Source organism: Schistocerca serialis, chromosome 6, assembly GCF_023864345.2.
Source record: "Schistocerca serialis cubense isolate TAMUIC-IGC-003099 chromosome 6, iqSchSeri2.2, whole genome shotgun sequence".
Classification (NCBI taxonomy): domain Eukaryota; kingdom Metazoa; phylum Arthropoda; class Insecta; order Orthoptera; family Acrididae; genus Schistocerca; species Schistocerca serialis.
In genome coordinates, this window is record NC_064643.1 from 559,336,232 (window position 1) to 559,356,971 (window position 20,740).

A 20,740-nucleotide genomic window follows, 5' to 3' on the forward strand; every position below is an offset into this window, starting at 1 on the left:
AACAAATCAATGCTTCAAGAACTCATAGTGGAGAAGAGATTATCCAGCATTTGTTTCTAGTGAATCCTGCAGTCCTTTGGTCACATAGTTGACATCAGGAGGATAACTTGGGAACGATGATCATCCAGGGCAAAGTTGAAGGGAAATGATTGCAAGGATGATCACTGAGGCAATGGACAGACCAGATAAAGGAGAAGACACATCAAACATGGGGTCAGCTACTCTGAGGTGCAGAAGACCGGGAAAAATGGAGACAGACTGTTAAGAGGAATATATGATGGGTCATCAACTTTCAACTATGAAAGATGGAGTATTGGTCATGACATTAATCTGAGATCATGTAAAATAATTTTTTATCTTAACCTAGCCATGTTTTTGAGGAAAATGTTATTTTTAGAGAGAGAGGATTGTTTTTCACAACACAAAGGTAGAATTTTAAAATTATGTCATAAAATAGAAGTCAGGAAGCTATGAACAGAAACTGAATGAATTTGGAAATATATATGCTGTCTTCAGAACATTTTTATTTATTTTTGCTATCTGGAGGAGACTGTTGTAAGGTGTCTATGCTGAGATGATGATGTATTGGAAATTGATAAGAAGTATATGGTGTGGGAAGATGATGAAGTCAGGATTGGGGAACTGTATTTTTATAAATCATGTAGTATTGCCCGTTGCATAAATGAATACATATTTACATCTGGGAATGAGATGAAAGTACTTGCAGTGGAACTGACAGTTAAGAGGAAAATACTAACTGCATTAACTAATTTTGGAGGTACAAACATGTGATGGGATGCTAAAAATATTGAAATCATGGAAAATATCTGTAATAAAATGACGTATGCTGCCCAGGATATCTACCATCTGTCTGATAAGACATGTCTGATTATTTAAAAAGAACCTTCTTCAGCTTAGGAATAACACTTCTTTGAAACAATGCATGCAGAAGGGTAGAGATGATTCATAAAAACTTTGGAGTTGAAAGAAAAAGGCTTTTTACTGAAAAAAGAACTGAATACTTTCTCATATTAATAAAACATTGAAAGACATGTTTACAAGTTGTCAGGTATATGTACATATATGTAATTATTATTATTTTCATTTCTTGTCTATAATATCTAAAATAAATACATATAATGATGTAAATCAATCCCCCAGAGGAATGTACATTCACTTGTATTCAAAGCAAACACAGAGCCTCAAGCTGTTGTAGCAAAGTTTCACCCTCATTTTCTGTGCTGCATCCTCTTCCTCTCTGTTTAGATCTATTAATGTTATATCCTTCTAGCCACATGAACTCTCTTGCATTTAAAAGAATAATGATTTTGATGTATACATTTTCTTGCCTTGCGCATTATTTTATTATCTACCAGTCTTTCTCAATAATTCAAGTATGTCTGCAACATAATACATGTTGAATCAGCTCTCGTTACAGTCTCAGAATCAGTTGCTGAGGATTTATCACTTGCATATTTATACCAAATTCTATATTCATGTTTTTTTCTGTGTGTGAATACACTTATGTCCTTTTTGCATCTTCACTGCCATATAGAGTGAAGTGTCAGACAAACTCTTCAGTGATAACATTTCTTACCCCATTGCCTTATCACTGTTGCTATCCTTTCCACAAGGTGTTATTGGAAAGTTTTAAGAATGGATCTGCTACTGCTTACTGGTTTGGTGGGCAGGTACACGGAGGGTGGGGAGTGAGTCATTGCCTTGTCCTTGAATGCCCTCTGACAGGAAACTGCTTTTCCTTTAATTAGTTCATTGTGGCAGTTGGTTGAGTGCGGGTCTGTTAGGGCTTGAAGCCATTTTCTGTCTGCGTGAAAATGGACATAAAAACGGAGCAAAAAGTTTGCGTGAAATTTTGTTTTAAAACCAGGAAATCAGCTTCTGAGACTTACAAACTATTAAAAACAGCTTTTGGAGATATTGTACAAGGCAGTCAAATGTTTATGTCTGGTTCAACAGATTTAAAAAGATTTGACGATGAACCACTGTCCCGCTGTTCTTCCACATCAAAAATAAATGAAAATGTTGTGAAAGTTCTTGACTTAGTGTGCTCTGATCATAGAATTACAATTAGGGAGATTGCTGATGAATTTAATTTAAGTTTCTATGCAGTTCAGTCAATTTTAATGGAAGATCTGAACATCCGTTGAGTGTCCACAAAATTCATTGCAAAAGTGTTGTTAAGTGACCAGAGACAACACCGACTTGAAGTGTACCAAGAACTGATTAATCGGATTAAAATGATCCAGATTTGTTAAATAGGGGAATTACAGGTGACAAATCATGTATATGGATATGATCCTGAAACCGAATTGCAGTCTTCGCAGTGGAAGACTCCAGATTCACCATGATGGAAAAAAAGCATGGCAAAGTCGGTCGAAGGTGAAGGCAATGTTGATGATTTTTTTTTATTCTACTGGTATTGTGCATCATGAATTTACCCCTGGAGGACAGCCAGTTAACCAGGAATACTACAAATGTGTCCTTGAGCATTTGCACGAAAAGGTGCAGAAGAAAAGGCCTGCATTGTGGAAAGACAGGAGTCAATTACAAGCCCATTCTTAAAACTTTTCCAAAGGTGTGGTAAATGTAGTAGCTCTATGAGGCATGGCTTGGCAGCTACGAGGGCTGTGAGGGGGAGGTTTGATGGAAGCTCTTGTAGAGGTGACAGATAGTGGTGGTCCAAGGCAGGAATAGAAAGCGAACAGGTTGGAGAGCTTTTTGAGGTGGTACTGTGCATGATGCCCTAGTTCCTGAAGAGCAAGAGTTTCAATTTGGGACAGGGGATGCAGGAATTCGTCATTGCAGGGCAGGATAATTTTATGTATGGAGAAGAGATATTGCAATGTAGTTTGGGCCTGAGTTATTTCATTTTGTAGGACTAGATAGTAAGGGCTATGGACTGATGTAGTTTGAACAGATAGAGGTCTTTGAGGAAGAAGGGACTGCAGCTGGATATGGGTAATTTGATAGTTGAGCTATTTGGGAGAGGATTCCATGAGCTGGGCAACAATGCTGGAGCAGTATGTGGGATTGGGGGTCTGGGGGTCTGACTAGGGATAGGGAAACTTTTTTGTATTGGCACACATAGAAGGAGCAAGGATCCATAGTGGAGGATAAAAAATACATAAAAATAGATGGGGAAAATCACAGAGAGGGACAAAGGTGAAACCTGAGGGAGTAGGGCCTATAGAGGAAGACGAAAATGAACTAATATAAACATGAAAACACTATGACATCAGAGAGAAAAATAAATAAAAAGAGGAAAATAGTGGAATACATGTTGGTGGATGGATGTGTGCAAAGAGCAGAGCCAGCACATGGAAGTGAATTAGGTGGAGTCAGTACACGAGTGCCGCAATAAGGGAAGGAAAACAGAGAGAAGAGAGAGAGAGAGAGAGAGAGAGAGAGAGAGAGAGAGAGAAGAGTGTGTGTCTGTGCGTGCGTACGCTTGTGTGTGTGTGTGTGTGTGTGTGTGTGTGTGTGTGGTGTTTGTTTGTTCTGAGGTTAGATACAAAATACTTGTAGCATACAAAGGTACAGAAAAGCACATGAAAAGTAGGTGAGGATGAAAGAGGAAGTTTGATTAATTTGAAGGTCCAAGAATGATTATATTTGTGGGACACAAGAAGCTGCAACTACAATTTTCACGATCACATAGCTGTGTGTTGCCCATGGACAAGACTGTTGATTCAGGGTGGCTCAGATGTCAGCGCATGCGTGATATAGAAAGTGATGATAAAACAAAGAAGAGAAAGAAAAGGATGGACACTGAGTAAGTAACGAGATAGAAAATTGTAACAAAGGAAAACAGCATTAAGTTGTAGACTGGAAGGAAAGCAATAACACAAAATCAAACAATGGATGACCCAGGATGGAATAACAACAATATAGAAAGGATAAATTGTTACTCACCACATAGAAGAGGCACTGTGTTGCAGATAGGCACACTAAAAAAGATTGTTAAAATCATTTAAGCTTCGGAACAAAGTCCTTCATCAAAAATAGAAAACACACAGACATTCAGACAAGCAGAAGTCACACACTTGACTGCTGTCTCTAGGCACTGTGGCCTGACTGTAACTGCATCTGAAGCCACACCTCTCCCAGTGCAGCTTCCCAAGACTTCACTTAGCAGGCCTGTACTGCCCCATCATGTCCCTGCATGCTCCAATAGGCAGCACAGCGTCTTCCTCCACCCCTATCCTGCTATCCGTATCCTTCCACCCCCCCCCCCCCCCCCACTACCACCAACACTCCCCCAAGCACACTGCTGCTCATGTCAGACACAGTCAAAGTCAGGCCCCAGTGCCCAGAGATGGTGGCCATGTATGTGCGAACTGTGCTTCTGCGAATGTATGTATTTTCTATTTCAAAAGAACAACTTTATCCAGAAGCTGAAATATTTTAGCAGTCTTTCTCACTGTGCCTGTGTGTGACATAACATCTCCTCTATGTGGCAAGTAGCAATCTATCCTTTCCATATTGTTGTTATTGCATCGTGCACTTGCCATTGTTAGAGAGAAGGGGGGGGGGGGAGGGAGGGAGGGAGAGAGAGAGAGAGAGAGAGAGAGAGAGAGAGAGAGAGAGAGAGAGAGAGAGTGAGAGAGAGGGAGGGAGGGGAAGGAAGGAAGGGAGGGGGGAGGGGGGGAGGGGAGAGGGAGGGAGGGAGGGAGGGAGGGAAGGAAGGAAGGAAGGAAGGAACAAGCAAGAGACAAAACTCGGGCTTGGACTTGGGAAGGAAATTTTGGCTCTGACCTTTCCAAGGGAACCATCCTAGCATTTGCCATAAGTGATTTAGGGAAACATCAGAAAACCGTAACAGTAATTGCTGGATAGTGATTTGAACAAGAACAGTAATTATACAAGTCAGAAAACACAAAATGTCTTGTGCATAAACAATTTGATAGGCCAATGTGTTATACTACAAATGGGCATTCAGTGTGCACTTCAGTATTTTACATACTCTCATAATGATACTTACCTCATGGCAGTCCCCATCGTCAATCATGCAGACCATTATTTTTGCAACTGTCTGTACTCTATTTTTCCACAGAACTACAACTTCATTCTCAGATGGCCATGTAACACCACATAATATTGGGTCTCTGTGTGGACAAATAAAAACATCATTTCTGTTGAAACAAACTATTTTAAACTGCATAGCAGAACTTCTAACAAAAACTGCTGTATTCTTTTGGTGCAAAGAATATATTCATTACAGTAGATGACAATTACAGATTTGCACTACACTAGTGCAGCAACAAAAAGCTAAACATAAATTTTAATCATGTAACCAATAATGTACATTATACCTTTGTCAAAATTATTATCTGTACAATACTGTCTGTCTGACAAAGTCTCTCTCTCTCTCTCTCTCTCTCACACACACACACACACACACACACACACACACACACACAAGCACACACTGCAGATTACTGTTTAAAGACATAATTATTCAGAAACTTCATTTTCCTTGCAGAGTGTAAAATTTAGAACCTGAGGTTTTTCCATAAGCCAAATAAAGAAATAGCTTATTTACTTATATTGGACATGTGTTCCATGGATAAATTCAATCATGAGCTTGCCCTGAATGTACAATGTGTCAAGAATTTGATTTGATTACAAGAGATAGTTACTTGTATATAAGATTTAAATTGAATTCCAATAATATTTACAGTGGAGATAATACTGCATTACAAAAAATACAAACAATAAACAAGTATCATCTTCACACTTAAAAACTGTCTTGTGCACAAATAGTTTGGCATGCTTCAGAGTTATCATACAACTGGGCAATCAGTTCAACAATACTAGTCATGATACTGTTTAGTTTGTCATTTACTTGGAAAGCTCTCATGCACAAATTGCTCAATGATACAGAAAAAACTGATCCAAGAAATCCAATATAATTTAATTTTAAAAAAAGTTGCTTAAGATTTTAAGCTTTGTTGAAAGTTGAAAACTTCAGCATCAGCATACTTAGTACCTCACAGGACCACACAGTACACCTATCTAGCTGGTGCTTGTAGTAGTGGTGGTAGTACCAGTAGTAGAAGTAGTAGTTTTCTTCATCCACAGATCACTTTTACAAAGGTATTGGGCATGTCATAGTACAGGGCGTTTCAAAAAGAAAGAGCAGATTTCAAACATTTATTTCTCAAAAACTACAAATGATAGAAACACAATTCCAACGGTCCTTCACTCAATATGAGTACCAAATGTTACACAACAAATATCAAAACTGTACCTCAATATGAGCACCATTTGTTACACGACAAATATCAAACCGGTATCTCATTTCTTGCCACACACGACGCAACTGGTCTTTAGTTACCGAATTCACGGCCGCAACAATTCGATGTCGTACCTCTTGAAGAGTAGCGGGCATAGGTGGGACATAAACACAGTCCTTTATGTACCCCCACAAATAAAAATCGCAGGGAGTAAGGTCTGGTGACCTGGGAGGCCACAGACGATGACATTGATCTTGTGCTCCTGCTCTTCCAATCCACCGTCCTGGAATGGTGTTATTTAGGTACCGTCGTACAGGTTCAGAGAAGTGTGGTGGGGCGCCATCTTGCATGAAGATGAAGTGATTTGAATCTTCCTGAAGTTGAGGAAATAGCCAGTTTTCTAACATGTCCAGGTAAATGGTTCCTGTGATAGTTTTCTCCATGAAAAAGAAAGGTCCATAAACTTTGTTTACCGAAATTGCACAAAAGACGTTAACCTTTGGTGAGTCTCTTTCATGTTGAATAACGTCCCTCGGAGTTTCACTCGCCCAAATTCGTACGTTATGCCGATTAACTTTACCAGAAATGTGAAACGTTGATTCATCTGAAAAAATTAATCGTTCGGCAAAATTGTCCTCTTCCATGTCCTGTAGAATTGCAGTTGAAAATTCGAACCTTTTGTTGTGGTCGTCAGGACGCAATGCTTGCAATAACTGCAGTTTGTACGGCTTCATGTGCAGACGCTTACTCAGAACGCGCCATACCGTTGTTTTAGACATGTTTAGTTCGTGACTTGCCCGTGTCGTGGATTTTCTAGGGCTCCTTTCGTAAGCTGCACGGACACGCTCGACATTTTCATCCGATGTGCGTGGACGACCCGTGCTTTTTCGCTTGCAGATGCAACCATCTTCTACGAATCTGTGATGCCACTCATAAATTTGCTTATGACGAGGCGGCTGTTTGTTGAATTGACGGCGGAATGCACGTTGCACACCAACAATGGACTCTAACTTTGCAAATTGCAGCACACAAAATGATCGTTCCTGTGGTGTCGTCGCCATTTTCCTACAAACAAACGCCAGCGCCACTGCGGATTTGCATGGAACTTCTGCGCGGACCATTGAAAAACTTTGAACCTTTCTCTGACAAGAAACGTTTGAATTGTGTTTCTATCATTTGTAGTTTTTGAGAAATAAATGTTTGAAATCTGCTCTTTCTTTTTGAAACGCCCTGTATTATAATTTAATAATACCAAAAACAATGTAATTTATGTATACACGTCATGTGACTAGGGCCTCCCGTCGGGTAGACCATTCACTGGGTGCAAGTCTTTCGATTTGATGCCACTTTGATGACTTGCGCGTTGATGGGAATGAAATAATGATGATTAGGACAACACAACACCCAGTCCCTGAGTTGAGAAAATCTCTGACCCAGCCAGGAATCGAACTCGGTCCCTTAGGATTGACATTCTGTCACGCTGACCACTCAGCTACCGGGGGAGGACGTGTATACAGGTATTTACACACTTGCAGATTTATTTTGATAAGGATGGGGCGTTGAGGCATTATAGTATTCCTCATCCTAAGATTTGCCTGAAGTAATTTAGGGAAACTATGGAAAACCTAAATTAGGATGACTGAATGAAAACTGGAGCCTCCATCCAACTGAATACAAGGCTAGTCTGTTTAAAACAATATTACCTCGCTTAGTTTATCACTGGCAGAAAATATTGTTTTGGCAAAGAAGATACATAATAATGAAAAAGGCTAGTGCTATATTTTTCATTCCTTTCTCATGTCTAGTCCCCACACATACTGCATACACTATACACACATTATTTCGAAACTAGGTACACTATCTGCTGACATTAGGACCACAGTGACAATGTTTGGTTCCCATTTTGTGTGCTGCAGCATCCCATTTGCTATCATGAAATAATAGTTGTTCAACTATTCTTGTAAATGATTCCCTTTCCTCCTTGAGATATGACACTGTGTCTCTTTCTCTAGTTTATTGAACATGTAAAAATTTCTACTCATTTAAGTTATCCTTTGTGTTTTGGGTAGGAATTGTTGCTACAACTCTCTCATGGTCACTGACATCAGTTGTAGAATGGATATCCTCAAATGAAATCAATCTATTTGTTTCCATTAGATCTAACATATTTCTTCTGAACCATCTGTTCTAAGTAGATATTTAGCATTGTTTTGCAGGATGTCTGCTACTTACACAGCCTTAATCACCTCAGCACACTCCACACAGCTTGACTGGTTAATGTGTCCTCCAATGATAACAATAAAAATTGGGGAACACAGGAATTAGCACGCTGCGATTTTCTCTAAAGCTTTCGGTGACATCTGAGGGCGAACCCTTTGATTGATAGAAGGATCCAATTATGTTTCTACCCACCCTTTATACTGAACCTTGACCAAATAATTTAGCATGCACCTTCAATTTCTATCTTGGTGGATTTGGGTTCCTTACCTACTAAAACTAACATAACACATCTGTTTTGTATTAGCCTACCATTTCAATATACACTTACATTTACCCCAAATATTTCATTGCTGTAATTTATAAGTTTGAGCCTCCTTTCTGACATAGTGTCACTGGAGCTCCATTACTCATTAAGAGTACTTCAAATTCTGGTACTTCTTGGTGAATGACTCAGCAGCTGATCAATAAGATTTTAATAATCTCATTTGCAGGAGCCAAATCTCATTTGCAGGAGACATCTGGAATCTCATGCTGATGGACTGAATGGAGTCAACTAATCTAAAAAAAAAAAAAGAACTTTTGTGTAGCCCACATACAGTCAGCTAGCTGGTTACTGGCCTATGATGTATAGTGTGTCCCTAAGCTATTTAAGGGCACCCTACAGTTCTCAACCTTACGACTGTACCCTCAATACATGCACAGCCTCTTCAACATGTTGAATGAGGACCACATGCATAAAAACTGAGTGCACAAGATGATCATTCTTATGCTTTGCTGTCATTTACCTAAGAGGTAGTATTATCTTAACTGCTGAAGATTACTAGACTCCTACCAATATGTGCTTACTTCACTGACACTACCTAAAACATCCCAGTATCATATTATCTATGAGGGGCATTCCATATTAATTTACGCCGTATTTTTTTCCATCATTCATGGTGTACCATTTGAGTCATTATTGCAGTTGCAAGTATGTAGTACTTGGTATAACAGTAGGTGGCAGGACAATCACTAGAAATGAAATCCCTGCACAGTACAGCCCATTTTCTCATTGCATGAACAGACACCATGGACTGTATCATTGAGGTCAACACAGGATAATGTGGGTTCTGTGGAAGGAGGGTGTAGACACTGTGGATATTCAAGGTGATTGGCAGCAGTGAGTGGAGAGTTTGTATCATCATGAAAAAGTACTCTCACAACATGACACTACTCATATACATATTACAAGTCAGAAAATCACAGCTGCCATCACTGAAATGGTGTTCCAGATACTGCCCATTTTATTCTGCTGAATTTGCCCTTGTGATAACCAATTATTCAGGGCTACTTGTGAATTATTATATTCCTTCTAACTTGTTCTCATCTGTATTATTGGTACATACTTGATCGTCCTTGTAGGGTGTGTTAGCATAAGCATTCCACCAATTGACAAATAAGCCCAATTTCCATCAAAGTCATTTAAAGGCATGCCACCACAGATAAGGCATTCTCATGTCCCTGATTCTGAATCCTATCTTGCTCCTTTTTATTCGTAAAGTGCATCTTGTGGTAATTAGATAAAAGATGTGGTAATTTTCTCTGGAGAGTCCAGATTGTATGTATGTATGTGTGTATGTATGTCCAAGATCTCCATTCAAGCCCTTGGATCAATTTCGACCAAATTTGTCATACAAACTGCAAATTTCGCAAGTACCATCACTGTAGGGTTTGTAACCTCCTGATTCCAATAGGAGCACAGATGCAAGCAAAAATGCATTTTTTCAGCCTCTCCCATAAATACTGTACTGCACAACAGGCATGTTTTGTGGTTATAGTATCTGCCTGCCTTATGGGCCTGCTATGCAGGGGACAGCTTACATGTCAGGTTAAGAACTGGCTTTATAGCCCTCGAAGTGTAGGTTTATTTATTTATTTATTTAGTCCTTCAAATCCTACATGTATGGAATATATACAAGGATACTGGACATGGTTAGGTCTTTACAAGATAAAATACAGTTTGTATGAAAAGGGAGTTTCAGAAGTACTTCCAAGATTAGAAAAAGTGCTGGCACAATTGAATTATATCTGAGGGGATTACTTTGAAGGGGACAAATTCGATTTTGATAAATAATAAAGATTTTTTAAGAAAAAGAATAATTCCTGTTGTAACTCTTCAGGCTTTCCCAGCGAGATCTTGACATGTGGAAAATCGGGTCTACTGCCGGATGTTTGTGTTGCTCTGGCACGATATTTCAACCATATAACTCGTTGCCTTCTTCAGGTGCTACCTGAGACTGCCGTATTGGAGGATCTTGTCCAGTAAGATCCTTCAATACGGCAGTCTCAGTTAGCACTTGAAGAAGGCAATGAGTTACGTGGCCGAAATATTGTGACAGAGTGACACAAACATCCGGCAGTAGACCCGATAATTCCACATGTCAAAATTCCTGTTACTTTTAGATCACATCTTGTACATTTTGTCATCCTGTTCCTCCTGCTAATTAGTGTTTTCCTTATATTTCTTTCCCCACCAATGTTGTGGAGCAACTTCTCATCTCTTATCAATCTATTTCATTTTCAGTATCCTTCTAAATCACTATGCCACATGTAACATGTTTTTATGCTCTTCTTTTCCAGTTTTCTCATAACAAGCTTATGCATTTGATCAAAAAACCAATAAATCAATTAATCTCTTTTATCTTTTTCCCTTTCAGGCCCCTGACAGAAAACATCACACATCTGAAACCATGTATTTAGCTTTTCCATTTTTCTATTTTTCCCTTCTATTATTCATAAAACATGCCTCAAACCACACAATGTTTTAACTTTATTAATGAAAGCTATTGTATTAATATTGCTGTGTATGATATGTCTTACTGACACATGTGAACTAGTGCCTGTTGCTACAATTAGGAGATGGGGATATACTAGACATGGCCTACACCTGAATAGGAGAGGGAAAGTTACATTGGCTGAGCTTCTTCCAGATAATACGTGGGGGTTGCCATCACACAAAGCAAGTTCCCTGTGATTAATGATGTCACAGAGGCACCTTTCTTTAGGTCGGAATTCGGATTCAAGCGCCCTGTTTTGAAATAAATTAAAATAACGGAAGAGCTTCACAAAATACTTAAGAATGCACAAAAAAGTAGGTTTGCTTTATGTCATCAAAATGTTAGAGGACTGGGTAATATGGCAGAAGAGCTTCCCATCTTGAATGACATTTTCACTCTGCAGCGGAGTGTGCGCTGATATGAAACTTCTTGGCAGATCAAAACTGTGTGCCAGGCCAAGACTCGAACTCGGGATCTTTGCCTTTCGCGGGCAAGTGCTCTACCAACTGAGCTACCCAAGCACGACTCACGCCCCTTCCTCACAGCTTTACTTCTGCCAGTACCCCGTCTCCTACCTTCCAAACTTTACAAAAGCTCTCATATCAGTGCACACTCTGCTGCAGAGTGAAAATCTCATTCTGGAAACATCCCCCAGGCTGTGGCAAGCCATGTCTCCACAATATCCTTTCTTTCAGGAGAGCTAGTTCTGCAGGTTTGCAGGAGAGCTTCTGTAAAGTTTGGAAGGTAGGAGACGAGGTACTGGCAGAAGTAAAGCTGTGAGGACGGGGCGTGAGTCATGCTTGGGTAGCTCAGTTGGTAGAGCACTTGCCTGCGAAAGGCAAAGGTGCCAAGTTCGAGTCTCGGTCCGGCACACAGGTTTGATCTGCCAGGAAGTTTCATATCAGCGCACACTCCGCTGCAGAGTGAAAATCTCATTCTGGAAACATTCCCCAGGCTGTGGCAAGCCATGTCTCCATAATATCCTTTCTTTCGGGAGTGCTAGTTCTGCAGGTTCGCTTCTATAAAGTTTGGAAGGTAGGAGACGAGGTACTGGCAGAAGTAAAGCTGTGAGGACGGGGCGTGAGTCGTGCTTGGGTAGCTCAGTTGGTAGAGCAGTTGCCCGTGAAAGGCAAAGGTCCCGAGTTTGAGTCTCGGTGCGGCACTCAGCTTTGATCTGCCAGGTAGTTTCAGCTTCCCATCTGTTTGGAAAATTTAGAGAACTCTGAAAAGATAGACACCCAGTGCCTATCTAAGGACCACGTAACTGCAGAGTTAGATAAGTTACATATAAAAGATTACATTATTGCAGCTTAATCATGCAGAACTAATATTGAAAAATGAGTAGTTGTTACATATAATAAGGCAGAACACAAGTTCAAAAATATTGAGACAAGTATATTTTGTAGTAATCAGCATATAGAAGTGTGCATTTGTGAATTAACACTGAAAAATAGTTCACTTTTAATGTAACTCCATGCGGACCCCTCATGGAAATTCTGAACTCTTTATGAGGCCTCTGGATTCCTTACTGTGCCATCTGTCAGACAGCAGCAAACAGTTAATAGTCTGTAGTGAACTTCAGTGTGATTTTCTAAAGCATACTGACAGGAAGAAATTATCTGAAAACCTTATCTGAATTTGAAATCTACAATTTGATCTCCACAATTAACTTTCTATTATTGGTGGATAAGGACAGGAGGACTTGAACTGATGTATTCTTTGGTGAAGCTCAAAACAAGAAAATAAGTATTTATCCCATACCAAATGTACTCTCTCATCATGATGCACAGTTAATTAAGGTAAATAACACAGTGTCTTACAGTACAGATATGACTTAGTGGAAATTAGAATACAAGATCTGTTCAAAAAATTTTGGAACATTCATAGTTTCAGCCAGTGGTGTGTTGGAGCAAAATGGGGTTGGCATTCCTGCACCCCACTGAAAGGACGAAAATGTGCAATGATACACGAGGTAAAAGAAGATTTGCAGATGGTGCTTCATGTGATAAAGAAAGAGGTATTCAAAGACTGCTTCCAGAAGTGGAAGTGGCATTGGGAGCAGTGTATCGATTGTGGAGGAGGATATTTCAAAGAAGATCATGCACAATAAGTAGAAGGTAAGCATAGAAAAATTTTGGGGACAAAGTTCTGGAATTTTTTGAGTAGACCTTATAATTAATGACTGAGGGACAAATGTTTTTAAGAATAGTTTAAAAGTGATGATCTGGGGTGAAATTTATAATGAACCAAATGCTACCATAAAATGTAATCTAGTCCATGATAAATTCATATCATTAACTGAAAATAGCTTTTCACGTAAGCTAGTCAGAAAAGACATTAAACAGCCATGTAAAAAGCCATGGGTCACTGGAGGGATTAAAGTACCTTGCAAAAGGAAAAGGGAAACGTATCTATTGGCAAGAACAAGTGGAGATCCTGCAGTAGTTGCACACTACAAAAACAACTCAAAATTACCAAGAAAGGTTATCAAAAAATCAAGGAACATGCACATAATGTCAGGTATCAGCAAGTCTGACAATGATCTTAAGGCTATATGGAATGTAGTGAAATGAGAGAGAGGACAACCAGTCACAGAGCAAGATAACATCACTATCAATCTGAATGGAATGTCTATAAAGGAAGAGTCACAGGTAGCAAACATATTTAATGATCATTTCTTAAATATAGTAGAAAGGATATGGAGAAACAGTTCAACAGAAAAATCTCAGTAGTATACTGAAAAAGTAACTCTTACAGAAGTGTCACCAACTTTCCTTCAGGCGAAATTAAGAAAATTATACATTCTATCAAAAATAAAAGCTCATCTGGTTTTGCTGGTGTTTCTAATAAAGTACTAAATATTTGTTATTAGTTCCATAAAATAACACTGATCTTACCTGAAATATGTAATGCATAACTAACTCAAGGCTTTTTTTTTTTTTTCAGAGAGACCGAAATATGCCATTGTTAAACCTCTCTTTAGGAGAGATGGCAGTAACTATTGACCTGTTTCACTGCTGACATCATTTTCCAATCTCTTTGAGAAATGATATATTCTAAAATAGTATCTCAACTTAGCAACAATAACATCCTCAGCAAATCACAGTTTGGGTTTCAGAAGAGTTGCTCTACTGAGACCACCAATTACATATTTACTCACCAAATTCTACAAGCATTAAATAATAAAATAGCACCAGTTGGTATTTTCTGCGACCTATCTAAGGCATCTGTCTGTGTGAATCACAGCATTCTCCTAGATAAATTGAAGTTTTATGGGATTGGTGGCATAGACAATGTATGGATAACGTCATATCTAGCCAAAAGAATGCAGAAAGTTGTACTTAGTATTTCAACCAATACAGTTTGGGGATGCAATTCTGACTTGGGAGAAATCACTTACAGTGTTCCCCAAGGCTCAATATTTGGTCCAATACTGTGCCTCATTAATGTAAACAATCGTCTGTCTAATATACGCCAAGCAGAATTAGTTCTTTTTGCAGATGACACAAGTACTGTAATCAATCCAAGCATATATACAGAAACAGAAGAAATGGCAAACAATGTTCTCAAAAGTATCATTGACTGATTTCTATGAATGGTCTCATCCTATATTTTAAAAAGACACAACATATTCAGTTTTGCACATGTAATGGTACTACACCAGTAATAAGAATAACACCTGGTGAGGAAAGAATGCAGAAATCTGCACTTAGTAATTCACTGTTGACCAGAATTTTAATTGGAAAAAGCACATTTTGGAATTGCTAAAACAACTGAGTTCAACCACATTAGCACCTAGGGTCATTGCAAATCTTAGGAAGAGACAAATCACTGAGCTAACATGTTTCACATATTAGCATTTGATAGTGTCATATGGAATAATGTACTGGGGTAACTCATCTTTAAGAAAGAGTCTTCATGTTCAAAAATGTGCTGTAAGAATAATACATATCACTCACCAACAATCATTATTTAGATATCTATTTATGGAGTGCAGCATTCTTACTACTGCTTCACACTTTATTTATTGCCTCATGAAGTGTTTGTTGCAGATAATCCACTACAGTTCAAAAGGAACAATAATGTACATAATTACAATACCAGAAGGAAAAATGACATTCATTACTCCACTTTAAGGCTGTCTTTGGCACAAAAAGGGGGTGAAAAATAGTGCAACAAAAATTTTTGATCACTTATCTAGTGATATAAAATGTCTGACAGACATCAAAGTAAAACATGAAAACAAACTGAAATGTTTCTCCTTGGCGACTCCTATTCTGTAGAAGAATTTCTATTATTGTAATGTGTAAATGTGTAAAAGATGGTGGGTAGGAACTACTACCTCACATCTGTGTATTAAAAAAAAAAATAAACAAAATAAGAAATTACAAATATTCATCTTGTAGCTATGTTTATAAATTAATTTTTGATGTGAATGTAAAATGACTCATTCCACACCATTGCAATTTAGCATGCAAAATGATCCATGGAACATTAACTAACTAAACACATCAGTGAATTCAGTCTATGTGCTGCACTCACTACCTGTTATTCCATTTGTAAGAATGTTAGATATCAATTTTTATTGCAACTCCACCATTATTATTTAAGATAATAGTAGCCTTGCACAGAAGTGAAAAATCAAATAACAAGTAATTCATACAAGATGAGAACAGAAACCTTTGAAATGTGATGCTACAGGAAGATGCTGAATATTAGGATGGTAGTCTGGATAACTGATAAGGAGGTTCTGAACAGTATTTGGGAAAAAGAAAAATTTACGGCACAACTTGACTAAAAGAAAGGATCAGCTGATAGGATACATCCTGAGGCATCAAGGAATCATCAAGTTGGTAAAATGTATAAAATTTGTAAAAAGCCAAGAAAGTTTTACTACATTAAGCAGGGTTGAATGGATGTAGGTTTCATTAATTACGCGAAGATGAAGACACTTGCACATTATTGCCTAGTTTGACTAGCTGAATCAAACCCGCCTTCAGACTGAGGCCACAGCAACAACAAAACAGTATTATTATCATTATCATGACCATGATCAACACTGAACATTTTACCTGTTTTCGAAATCCTGTGGGGGTAAAATAAGTTTTGAGTTGTCCAAAACATCTTTCATTGCCAAATCCAGATCAATCAGTTGTACAGAAACTTCAGGTATTGGTGTTCCAGGCTTTTGTGGCAAACAGTCATGCAACAAGAAGTAGTTAATGCACTTGCAACATTTAGAAAGATTTATCAAAAAAGGGTGATTGTCCAGAAGAAGTTAAATATTTTGTAGTATACCAAAACAATTATAATTCATACCTTTGGATAATGAATGTTAATCACTTCAGGGTATAAGCTTCCATACTGGATTACTGGCATGGTATGAACTAATGTATCATTGAAACTTGCATATGCCAGGGTTTTTCCATTTGGTGAGAACCACATAGCTTCATCCTTAGGGTACCAAATTGCTGAGAAATTCCAAGAAAGCTGATCTTTAATTTGCTGCATATACTCACCAATGCTACTATAAATAACACACACCTGTCACCCACATGGAAACAGACTAAAAATCCCAGTTCCAAAATAGCACACAAAGCCAAAAAATATAGCTTTTACTTCAAACTATGGTAAAACAAAAAAATCAAAATTATAAGCTATAAAATAAAGGAAAGGCACCACTCATCTGTAGCTGACTGATGTGTGGTACACTGAAACACACAACACAAAACAGCAGCAACACTAGTGTTTGAGCTCTTGGTTTTTCTCTAGCAAAAATTCACACATTTACACACACAACCATCAGACACACAAATGCACACATCTGTGACTCAGGGATGTGATTTTGTATGTCTGTTTGTGTGAATGTGAGTGCTTTTGCTAGAGACAGAGCAATATCTCAAAAGCTAGTGTAAATTCTATTTTCTGTTGCATGTTTCTATGTGGCGCACATCAATCAGCTGTATGTGAACAGTTGCCTTTCCTTTATTTTATATATCATTCCATTCACAAATTATTCAGTTGTTGTTAAACCTTTAAGCTACACCTTTCTTTTTAATTTAAATGTGAAGAATATAAAAAATGGTTTCAGAATGCAATTGATGGCACTCGAAGATATACATTTGCTATTGAGAAGAGTACTTTTTTTTATTTTGTGATTGATGTATCTTCTCTGCTGTAATTTCCCTCAATAATTAAATAATAGTATGAAACACCCCAACATCCCTTGTTTATCTGATGACTGAAATCTGTCAGTTGGTTTTACATGGCACATTATCTTTTGAACAAAAAAACTAAATTGAAACTGAATACTATATAAGGTTTCTCCAGTAAACATGTAACATTAAGTTCACAGTGATCTATGAAGGTCATAAATAGCCACAAATTTACACCCTGAACTCTAATACAAAATATATTTACTTTATTAATAATGTGATTATCAATGTCCATTAAAAGAAGTGAGATGTTTTAAACAGAGAGATGTGCACCAATGAAAGCAGTCATAGTTTGCCCACATGTTCTTTTCAGCCTCTGTAACATAAATAAATTATAAGCCTACCTGTGATAGCCTTTGCAACAAACTGGCAAATTACACAATCATTTTCATTGCCAACATATCTTATGCCAAGCAACAGGTGATATGAATCTATGCAGCAGTATTTTTCCTAAAATGAACTTCCATGAAAATTAAAACTTGCTGATGAAACAGAACTCAGTGTCATCTCTGTAATTTGTTGGAAGTATTGCCCTGTCATTAAAGGAATTATGTACAAAGTGTAACAAATTGATAACACCAAATTTGAAAAATGGAGGTTCATTTGAGGAACAAATTGAGTATAGGCAGTCACGTCCAGAAACTTCATCAAACAATGTTACAGAACACTGAGGTTAGAGGGACTTACATTTGTCAGTTGACCACACTTTTAACTACACAGTGGGCTTTGATGCTCCAATCTTCAACCAAGGGAAAGTACAAGCTGGCTTTAGAAGTGGCTGTAGCACAATGACCTATTAACAGATTCTAAGTAATGTTATAGAAAAAAAGCAACAAATATCAGTTACCACTTGTATGGCATTTATGGGCTATGAGAACATATTCGACTCATTCACATTAAATCTGTGCTGGTAGCACTTGAGATCAAGAAATAGAATCTACTGAAAAGAATTCCTTGAGTGATATATACCACAAGTTCTGTCACTTGACTATATTAAGAGAATGAAACATTTCAGAACTGAGAAAGTTTTCTTCATTTCATCAAGCATATTCTCTGCAGTCAGTACAGAGGTTTACAAATCACTCAGCTGGGATGAAGAAGGACTCCATGTAAATGAATTTTACATAACAAACTTTGATTTGAAGAGCACATTATTTTATCTGCTTTGGATCCAGAAGAACTTCAGCAAAGGATGGAAGAATAACATAGCAAATATGATAGTAAGCAAGAAGAATAAATAGAGTAATACCAAAATAATGCAAAATCTGTGTGTTGATAGCATAGTAAAGATTAATGAAATTAGAGACATAATTGATAAACTTGTATTGTTAGGAAAACTGAGAACAACAACTAGCTGGGACCTTAAAGAAATAAACAGGAGGATAAAAATGTCTTAGAAGCTCATCTCACAAAGTGGATGCTGTCCCCAGAAGTAAATTCGTAAAAACTGTAACCAAAGAATACTGTTAGTACTAACTTATGGAAGTGAAATATGGACTTAAAAAACCAGCTCAAAAGCTGGAGACTGCCAAATAGATAAAGGAAAAATGTATGTTAGGCTTAAGAAGAAGGAACAGGAAGACAAAAAGTATAAGAGTAGAGATGGGGTTCAGCGATGATAGTGACTTTTTAAAAAACTGGAATGGAGATGAACATGCCATATAACAACACAAAATAATGGAAGATGAACTAAGAAGATTGTGTGTTAGATGCATCATGATAAGAAAAGACATAAAGGACACCCTAATGCAAGATGAACTGATGATATAAAGAAACAAGCAGAAAAACTAGGATGGAAAAAGATGAAGATCATAACGTGTGGATACATCTGGGGAAAGGCCAAAATCTAGTAGTGAGTAATACATGGCTGATGATATATATATAAACATGAGAGCACTGATTAAGGTGAGAATAGTTAATTATCAGAGTAACTGTGCTGATATATGTCTGATGTGATAAGTGAATCTAGGTTTAAGTCTTGATCCTCGCACAAACTTTCAATTGTCACTTCAGGTACAATCCATATTGTTCATAGTTCTCTTTCAAGCTTTGATCAACAGAAAACAACAAAGAAATGAAAAAATAAAAATAAAAACAATAATTACTTTATTTCTTACCCAAGTAATTTGAATCTGGTACACCATTGTACACAACATGTGGAATACCAGTTTGAGTAAGCTTGTAATCTTGTGAATCCACAGTTTGTCTATAATATATATTATTATGATAAACATATGCAAGCCCATTTCCTACTGGTGCCCAAACAACTAGATTTAGCAAATGCCTATCTTCATTCTTCTCCATACTCAGTAGTGGATAGCTTTCCCTGCAAAAAATTAGTTACTCTCAGTTTTAGGACTAAAAGTTACATTCCTCTTTGCACACACAACTATAAATAATATTGTTAACTGACCAACTGTCTGTCCTAATATAATGAAACAAATGCACTAAAGTTGCATCCATACTATGTGAGGGCCACTAATTACTTAGAAGAAAGTACAGATTGTCACACCATCACTATCATTTACTCTACCTACTTCAATAGCATGTGATGAATTGAGGAAAAAACAGCAGATTTAGCATATTCCTTAAATTAACTGTTGTAATGATCTCAGGGTGAGTAACATACAATTGCATGGAAAATGTTTGTATACATATGATAAGATCTTGAATTTCATGTCTCTCCTTATGCACTCTCTGGTGTGGAAAATTTAGAGAATTGGAATACCATCACCAGGGTTTAACAGCTTAACAGTAACATTTCTCAGTATATACAGTAAACTGAATCTGGCGGGATTGTATACATCTGGAAAATTCTGACTGAGGACAAGTAAGAATATGTCCTAGATCTGTTAATCTGTCAGTGAGAGGGGCATTAGCTGGCAGGCAATTACTGAAATAAGTTTCATGATGACATCAAATGTGTCAGGTACTCAGTGATGGAGACTGGCACAGTTCAGCAAGAAACAGAACACTACATGCAAAAAAATGTGTTGATAACTTTTTCAAGGAATTTGTCCATTGCTCCAACTATTTTTGAATGCTTAACTACAGTTTCATTATTTGTTAGGTTAGGTACACAGTGATATGTAGATGTAAAAGCATGTTTATTTGTATTTTCTTAAAATTATCATTCATAGCAAGTGAAACGAATTGATAAAACAGCAACAAAGATCATCTTTGCAACTTTTTACATAGGGTGTTCAATAAATAATGCAATACATATATTCTC

At 37.6% G+C, this 20,740-nt stretch overlaps 1 protein-coding gene across 1 annotated transcript in view; it reads right to left on the bottom strand.

The window, feature by feature from the left end:
• Nucleotides 1-20,740, bottom strand: part of LOC126484156 (venom dipeptidyl peptidase 4-like) — a 282,662-nt gene that overhangs the window by 63,472 nt on the left and 198,450 nt on the right. Inside the window, exons 6-9 of the mRNA XM_050107552.1 lie at nt 19,626-19,834; nt 16,613-16,764; nt 16,366-16,478; nt 5,003-5,126 (exon numbers count right to left, since the gene is read on the bottom strand). Of these exons, the coding sequence (XP_049963509.1) occupies nt 5,003-5,126; nt 16,366-16,478; nt 16,613-16,764; nt 19,626-19,834 (598 nt within the window). The remainder of the gene's footprint in view (nt 1-5,002; nt 5,127-16,365; nt 16,479-16,612; nt 16,765-19,625; nt 19,835-20,740) is intronic.